The following is a 9173-nucleotide window of genomic DNA, read 5'->3' as shown; positions in this document are numbered from 1 at the left end:
AAAAAAAAAAAAAAAAAGAAGTCTAGGCAATTTAGTGAGATCCTGTCTCAAAATAAAAAATGGCTGGGACTATAGTTCAGGGTGAAGGCCCTGAGTTGACGCTGGGGTTGTGGTACCTGGTACCATTTCTTGATCATCATCTAGAAAGAAAATGTTCTAGAGTAATATCATTAAAAACAGCTTTGATTAAAACATAGTCACTACTACGGATCATAAAGCAGGTAAGCAGAATCAAGCCAGAAATAATGCCTTTTCAGGGTTGGGGAGAGAGCTCAGTGGCATAAAATGTCTGCCTGGCAAATGCAAAGTCCTGAGTTTCATCCCCAGTACATTAAAAAAAAAAAATAATAATAATTGTATCCTTTAGCATTATGGGTGTAGGACATACTTGTATCATACCTCTGTACATGTAAAATATCTTGTACCCAGTAGAGTAATATAAACAAAATAAAAGCCAAGTAAACCCATCACAGCAATAATAACAAAAAAAGTAGCAAAGTGACTTTGATTTCCACTATAATATTCCTTAAGTCCTCAGTACGCACTGGAGCCACAGACTGTCCTGGTTCCAAGTAATTTTTTTTTTGGTGGAACCGGGAATTGAACTCAGACCGTTACGCTTGCCAGGGAAGCACTTATTCTCCTGAGCCCCCTCCCCGGCCCTAATGCTTCCAAGTGTTAATGCATTATTATCTAGTTCCCTATGGCTTTTGCTTTGGAACACTTACCAGGGGCTTTTAGAAGTCATCCAGTCTAATGCATACCAACTACTATGAATACTTGTATTACTTTTTTTTTTTTTTTTTTTTCAGAACCGGGGATTGAACTCAGGCCCTTGTGCTTGCCAGGCAAGCGCTTATTCTACTAAGCCATCTCTTTTTTTTTTTTTTTTTTTGGCAGAACCGGGGATTGAACTCAGGCCCTTGTGCTTGCCAGGCAAGCGCTTATTCTACTAAGCCATCTCTCCAGCCCCACTTCTACTACTTTTATTTTATTTTATTGGTGGAACCGGGAATTGAACTCAGACCCTTGCACTTGCCAGAGAAGCGCTTATTCCACTGAGCCATCTCCCCGCCCCCCCCTTCTACTACTTTTAAATTCATCTTTAGTGATTTATTTATTTGGTACTGGAAATCAAACTCAGGGCTTCACGCTTGCCAGGCAGGTATTGTGCCTGGGTGAGTTACATCCCTGGCACAATCTTTAGTGCTTTAAAAATATTTTGCCTTTTCCCCAGGACTTGGGTCTCTGCTGGCCGTAATTCTTCCTGCTGGCTAGTAGAAATATCTCATGTTTTAGTTTAAGTCCAACTCTTTTTGTTCCAAATCTATCAATGCAGTTAACAGTACTGTATCAGACAGCCAGTCTCTTTGTATTCATACCATCAGACTATTGGTGGTCCACATGTATAATACAAGGTTTGGAAGAGAGAAACACATCATTTGCTGAATACAAGGAAGAACCCCTTGATAGAAGAAAATACCTGTTACATGTGAAGCAGACTTTGACCGGCAAGGGAACAAGACCATTGTGATCTAACTCATGCTGTGTCTTCTTAACATTTTTTCCCGTGGTTTCCTCCTTTCTTCTTCTCTTGCTAGAACCTAGAAAAGAAAATGGTGGTGCTGACTTGTCCTTGGCTTGAAGTGTAGAAGAAACAACATGACGTGAAAGGAACAAATCTTAGCAAAAGTATGTGCCAAAACCTGGATATGAATCTTTGAGGCCTCCAGGGCTCATCACAAGTGAGAAAAAAAAGATAGCAAAGGAAGAAAAATAAGACTGAAACATATGCCAGAAATCACTTGTTCTGTAGCAGAAACACACCTGATTGTTTTACAAACATGAAGTGATCAGAAATTAGGCAACCGAAAAATTGTTAAGTGTTCAAGGAGACTGCTGAAGAAAAAACAATTTTAATTAATTTTAAGAGAAATCAGAGAAGTTCTGATTCCATATGTATGATTTAAAGCCTAATAATTTTCCTTCCACTGTGGAGAAAACTAAGATTGTACTAAGGAGGCTGAGGCAGCAAGGATTTTCAGTTCAAGGACAGCCCACACTATATAAAGTGAGGTCAAGGCTGGCCTGGACTACACAGCAAAACCATGTCTCAAGAGGAATGGGGGGTGGGGAGAAAGGGAAAGAGAAAGGGAGATAATGATAATAGGTCGATAATATTCTTCATGATTATCAGTGTGTACTCAGCAATGCTTTCTAGTATTAACAGTTTATCCTATACATACACCCACACACTTGTACAAAATAATATATTTACAAAATTAGCTGTTGAAATACTACCTTAGTAACAAAAGATTAGGAACAAACTAAGTGGCAATTAATAGGAAATTGGCTAAAATACATAATATCTGTACAACGAGCTATTATGCAACCATTAAAAAAACTGAGTAAATCCTGTAAGACTTTGAAAATATATCTTGATCTATCTATGTATCTACCTGTTTCTATATATGCAAAAAGAAATTCTAGAAGGATACAAAAGAATTAGTGGTTATTGGAAAAGGTACGAAGGTAGATGACAGACTGGAAAGGAAAAAGAGGCAGGAAAGGAGTCTGGAGACTCAGAAAAAAGGAAAACTGAATTTGCACTGTAACAGCTATAGCCCTCCAAGATCTCCTAAAATCCAAGAACAGGAAGGCGAGACAGTGGCCACATGGCCGTGACCCTGCTGCAAGCAGCATTGCTCTTTTGCTGGACAACAATCCTTTGGGGAAGCTGGAGTTGGGGAGGGGAAATGATGATGTGTGGCTGACCTGGTAGTGCAGTGGTACAAGTCAGTTCATTGGGCAACTGAAATTGGGTGGGATTCCGCTCCATGGCGGCAGCAATCAGCAGCTCAAAAGGCCGCCTTAGCTGGGGCTGCACATAGTCCGGCTCTGCTGCTACTGGTTCCTCATCCACATCAATGATGTCCTCATCAACGTCGTTCTGCTCAGAAGTGGGGGTCTCTGTGCTGGCGTTGGATGTGGGGGTGCCAGGCCGGCTGGCTCTCCTTTCCAGGATCCGGGCATGGGCAATGGCCTTCAGTTCAGTTTTGCTAGCTGATCTGTCCAACAAGTCACTGTCACTGCTGGGGGATGTAGTCCGTTTGCTGGATTTGTCCACCAGTCCATTGACATGGCCCAGCTCCTTTTTCTGCTCTCGTTTCTGTGCAAATGAATAGGTGGGCCCATCATGAAAAGTACCACAAAACACAAAGCGATGGGTGTACAATGTCCTACTAGATGATTAGGTAAAATCACAGAAGTCATATATATATATATATATATATATATATATATCACAGAATCATCCACTTGAGGATTTGGGACACTGGTCTATTACAGTTGACACAACTGTAACTAAACTAAAGCTGCAAAATCTTGCATCAGAGAAATCACCAAAAAGAAAGTTACATAAATTACACATCATTAACTCTTAACCCATCATATGACACATATACAAAGTATGGGGCAAAGGGCTAAAAAACACAGTAAGAATAAACAGCAAGAATAAAGTGAGAAAGGGCTGGTGAGATGGCTCAGTGATCTAAAGCACCTACTTAGAACAAGCTTAGCAAAGCACAGGGACCGCGGTTCAATCCCCCCTCCCCCTGGTGGGCTGAGCTGGCCACACACACACACACACACACACACACACACAAATAAATAAATAAATAAAATTAAAAAAAAAAAGAATAAAGTGAGAAATGAATAGAGGGATTTGCTCTAATGGTGTTTGTAAATAGGATATCATGTCTGCATCTTGTACAGCAATTAACCACTAGGAAGAATGTATGCAATGTGTTCATTATTGAAACTGTCCTTCCAATTTGGTTTGAAACTGTCTCATTGCTATTTGTTTCTCAATAAAATTATGGAAAAAAAAAAAAAGAACAAAGTGAGAATAACAGAATTAATGAGATCACTATAGTTTGCCTTGGAGGATCCTCACCTTCTGAATGGTTTAAGAAACGTTGCTTAAAATATAGCCTGCAAAAAAGGGTAAAATAGGCCAACAGAATACCCTTTGCAGGAAGGTTGGGTGGGGGACCAAAGCTAACTGTGACAAGGTAGAGGGATATAGCATATGGAAGGGAATGACCTAGCAATCACAATGTCCAAAATGGTGGTTTTCAATAATCCCTTTAAAAGTCATTCATTCATTCATTCATTCATTCATTCATTCATTCATTCATTCATTCATTCATTCAGTACAGGATCTCACTATGCAGCTCAGATTTAGTAATCCTTCTGTCTCAGCCTCCTTAGTTGCTGGTATTACAGGCATGCACTACCATGCCCAGTTCTGGTGGGCAGCCCAGTGGGCTGGCTCGGCATGTGGTGGGATGGAGGTGGGAGATTGAATGTGGGTCCTTGTGCTTGCTAGGCAGGCACTTAGAACACCTGAGCTATCTCCCCAGCCCAATATTTCCATTTTAATTAGGACTTTAAAAGTGTCACTCTTACAAAGTAAGGATATGGAAAAACATTGTGTACTCAGTGAGACTAAATAAGTGGTAATATATTTTCCTCTAGGACTCTAGAGTGGTCAAAGAAAGTTTAACACTAGACTCCAGTCAGGAGTTCTGGGATCTTATTCCAGTGCTGCTACTAATTCCCTTTGACCCTGAGTGACTCAAGCTAGTGGGCAGAAACTCTCCATCTAAAGTGAGACCAGTAAAGTCTTTCTTCTCTTCCTCTGAGGGAGGAGATAAAGAGGGTCACATATATAAAAGAGATAGCTCTGAGCAGGAGGAAGACTCTCCTAGGAATCACAAGAGGTCCTGCGTATCACAGCAGATGAAGCCCAGAAGTTGTGTCATTTTATTCCACAGGAGGTCAAAGGGAAGTAGTGATGGTAAAGGCAGATTTGGCATCAGTGGGCAAAGAGGCCCAAGTGGAATGTCTCAGGTTAGAAAAAAACATACTATAATCGCAAGCAAGTAGTTCTGCTTTTAGAAAACTGATAAAGAGGTAACTGTTTTGGAATGGGACAAATTTAGTTCAAAGCTCAGCTGTCAACTCAATTCTTGGGAAAGTTAGTCTACATTTTTTCAGTCTTAGTTTCTTCCATTCTAAAACAGAGGTCTACTACTGGCACGTTCAGAGGGCTAGATGGCTATACAGATTAAACGGAGTAATACAGTAACACACCTGGCATATAATGGGTACTAACCTAGGGTCAGTTCCTTTTGCTTACTATCCTCTTTTTTCCCCTGGCTTTACCTCTTCTTCAACTATTCCCAACCTTTTCAGGTCCAGTCTACTTGCGTGGAAAGTTTCTCCTAGTGTGCCTCTAAGTGGTCCTCCTCTAATCCAATTAGATAGGCAAAGGAAAGGATCTTGGAAGGACAGCCTGGAAGATAGCCTGGTTTGCGGACTTTAGGAGAGACATATCTACAGCTGTAGTGAGAATGGCTGACTTGGCTTCTTGTTTTTTTTTTTTTTTTTTTCTTTCAGTATTGGGGCTTGAATCAAGAGGCTACATATGAAGTTCTCTTTTTTTTAAATTTCATTTTGAGACAGTCTTGCTAATTTGCCAGTCTGCGCTCAAACTTGCAGTCTTCCTGCCTCAGCCTCCCAAATACCTAGGAGCACAAATTTATCGCCATGCCCAGTTTGGCTCACTTTTTAATAGGAACTTTTATGTGTGTATGTTGGAAAAATACCTGTTTACCTTCTTGTCATTTTGAGACATGGTCTCATTATGCAGGTCAGGCTAGCCTTGAGCTCACCTTGTAGCCCAGGCTGGTCTGGAACTCACAGCAATCCTCTTGCCTCAGCCTCCCAGTGTCGGGGTTATAGGCATGTTCTACCAAGCCCGGCTCTGTTTACCTTCTTCTTCTCCTTTTTTTTTTTTTTTAAATCTTTTTGAGATACAGTCTCACTATGCAGTTCAGACTGGTCTTGAACTCACACTGATTCCTCCTGCCTCAGCCTCCCAAGTACTAGGGTTATAGGCATGCGCCACCACACTCAGCTTCTTTACCTATTTATAAAGGCTTAAAAACTGTTACACACATAAATCACAATCTCTGAATCATCTCTTCATCCTGTTTCTGCAACCAAGGAAGCCATCATTCATTGTGACATCGTGTTTAGGGGTCAGGAAAACAGTGGTGATGTCTCAATAAAGAAAAATCAGCACAATATGTAATTAGGGGGACAAAGGTGGTTCATAATTCACAAAGTCTAATCTACAATCTACAATTTGAAAGTTGGATCAATGCTAATCTGGATGGAAACACAGCTACTCCCTTTTCTGATAAGAAATTATTTTTGTATTTTAGTAAGGGTATATAGGGTCTCACTACGTAGATAAGACTCAGTGAGCTACCTGTGTTCAGCCTCCCAAGAGCTGGGATTACAGGTGTGTGCTGTCACACCCAGTCTCAACTGCCTGGCTCAGCGCATCCCGTGGGTGGGGCCAATATGGCACTGCACACCAGGGATTGAACCCTGGCCACTGCGCTCTGTACATAAGAAATTATTATTATTTTTTTCATGTATTTGGTGGAGGGTCTCACTATGCAGCTCGGATTTGTAGTGATCCTCCTATTTTTAGCCTCCACAGTGCTGGCATTATAGGCATGCGCCACCACACCTGGTCTTGGTGGCTGGCCCAGCACATCCCCCATCCCTCCGCAGGGCTGACACGGCATGTGGTGCTGGGGATCGAGCCCCAGTCCCTCCACTTGCCTACGGAGACACTTAGTCCACTAAACTATCTCACTGGCCCAAGAAATAATTTAGTTCTTATACCCCCCCCCCCGCCAAATTCCTAAAATAGAAAATAATGAACCATGTTCTTGACTATAGTACAGTACTAAATTATCAAAGCCAGGGGTGGAGGAGGCATCTGGGGTACAAATGGGTTCAAAACCCTCTTCCCTAAGTATACTTGGCCAAATCTCTAGAAATCAGTGACTTATCTGCCACAATAGGGTAAGAGAAAAATCCTTTCTAGAATAGAAGTAGCTCCCTCCTCCACCACCGCCCTGCACAAGACTGTCATATTTAGGCCATTTACTAGGAGGTCAGCAAGATCAGATGATTCATGCCGCCAGTGACTAAGCATGACTTAGAAAATTAACACACCTCTACTGCACATTTCAGTAGTCCATATTTGGATTTTTTTGGTCCTACTGGATTCCAAACAGCATGGAGAGAGTAGGGTGACGCTAAGACTAGAAGTGACAAGAAGGGACAAAAATGCCTTTAGGGCCATACCAGACCATCTTAGCTCTAGATTATCAGTGTTCTGGATCTAGCATTCTGAGCAAAGTGTGAAGAAAGCAGCATGATTACCTTTCGGCGAACAGTGCACCGGTGACACATCCACTCCCCAGGAGGCAACATCTCTTCGCTTAGTGGAGGGTTACTGTAGGGAAAAGACAAGGGGAAGACTTAGTAAACAGCCCTTTAATGGTGTTTTGTTTGTTTTTTATTTTTTGTTTTGTTTTTTATTTTTGAGACAGGCTCCCCCTTCGTAGTTCAGGTTGGTCTTGAACTCACTACGTAGCCCAGGCTGGCTTCAAATTCATAGCAATCCTCCTGCCAAGTCCTGGGATTACACCTGTGTGCCATCACACCCCACTAGATCTTTACTGCATCATGGAAAGCTTAGGTAGGCGTGCTACAGGCTCCTATACTCCCATTTGGATCATTCCTGCAGCACTGTTATTTGCTTATCCTTCAAAGTGCTTACTCGCATGATTTATAATTGTGTTGGCCCAAACATTTTTCTCATACCTTAGAAAGTGAACCCCCTCTAGTGCTGTTACCACTGGGCTTAGCTCAAGGCCAGCTTGAACTGCATAGCAAGACCTTGTCTCAAAAAGATAAAACAGAACAGAACAAAACAAAAACAGACAACAACAAAACCTACTAGGCTTATAGGAAAGGGTGTAAGGGACTTGTTTGGCACCTGAAGAGTCAGCCAAATCCCACATTGTGCCAATAAAAATCATCAAAGGGTCTGCTAGATTTCTTTATTCTCCATCTCTCCCTTCCAGGCAGGGCTTATATCTGTAATCCTCCTGCCTCAGTCTCCCATCAATAGTCAGTTCACCATCAATAGTCTGTCAGAACTCTAGCCATCCTTTAAGGGCTGCCTCAATCAGCCTGTAAGGGGGTTTCAAGATGCATGCAAATGGGCCAGGGAGATGGCTCAGTAGAATACACACTTGCCTGGCAAGCGCAAGCGCAAGGGCCCGAGTTCAATCCCCAATCCCACAAAAAAAAAAAAAAAAAAAAAGCATGCAAATTCTATTCCATTTCCTAATCCATAGCTAGGCTACTTCCCTGCTCTTGTATTGGGCTTGTCTTGAGGCTTGTTTTGGCTAATATAATGCAAGAGATGTGACATTTGTAACTTCTAAGCCTACACCTTAAAAACCTAAGTAAGCTGCCCCTACTTTTATATGCTTGACGTGTCCGACCTCAGAATCTTGTCATCATGCTGTGAGAAGCCACATACAGGAGACTTGAGGTACTCTAATCAATAGCTTCAATTTAACACCACTAACTGGCAGCACTAACTACTGCTATGTGAAAGTTTAGGCTCTGTAGGAAGATTAGAAGTTTGAGTCCTGGGCAACATAGAGAGAACCTATTTCAAAGTTAAAAAAAGTTGCAGGCAAGCGAAAGGTCATGCATTCAATTTATAGTATATACATTTAAAAAAAGGCATGTGGGGGGCTAGGGAAATAGCTCAGTGGCATAGGTGCAAGGTCCTGAATTCATTTCCTAGTGTGCTGGTGTGAGGTTATAGCTGGTAAGCCATCTTGGACACATCAGCCCAGTTCAGTTTCTAGGTAGTCTCAGCCAACAGCATATGGAACAGAAAACCATACAGCTGAGCTCAGTCAACCCTCAGAATTGTTAGAAATAGTTTCTATTTTACACTTGATCTTGGCTAAAGGGATGAGAAGAGACATAGTTTCTATTTTAAACCACAGTTTTGTGTAGCTGTTATATGATAATAGATAACCAGACACAGATCCTCCATGAACTCTTTTCAAGTTACTCATATATATTGCAGTTCTTACTTTATAAATTATTTTTCTGGGGCCGGGAAGATAGCTCAGTTGAATAAGTGCTTGCCTGGCAAGTGCAAGTATATGAGTTCAATCCCTGACTCCGTAAAAATAAATAAATAAATAAATAAA

The 9173-nt window shown here is 41.6% G+C and overlaps 1 protein-coding gene across 2 annotated transcripts in view; it reads right to left on the bottom strand.

The window, feature by feature from the left end:
• The window catches only part of Phf12 (PHD finger protein 12), a 56434-nt gene that overhangs the window by 16266 nt on the left and 30995 nt on the right, over nt 1-9173 (bottom strand). For both annotated transcript variants that reach the window (XM_004635394.2, XM_023719863.1), the window contains exons 3-5: nt 7312-7384; nt 2776-3169; nt 1484-1604 (exon numbers count right to left, since the gene is read on the bottom strand). In XM_004635394.2, coding sequence (XP_004635451.1) covers nt 1484-1604; nt 2776-3169; nt 7312-7384 — 588 coding nt within the window. The remainder of the gene's footprint in view (nt 1-1483; nt 1605-2775; nt 3170-7311; nt 7385-9173) is intronic.

This window comes from Octodon degus, unplaced genomic scaffold, assembly GCF_000260255.1.
Source record: "Octodon degus isolate 3935 unplaced genomic scaffold, OctDeg1.0 scaffold00072, whole genome shotgun sequence".
Classification (NCBI taxonomy): Eukaryota; Metazoa; Chordata; class Mammalia; order Rodentia; family Octodontidae; genus Octodon; species Octodon degus.
The sequence above is the reverse complement of the archived record's forward strand: the minus strand, read 5'-3'. Positions and strand labels throughout refer to the sequence as shown.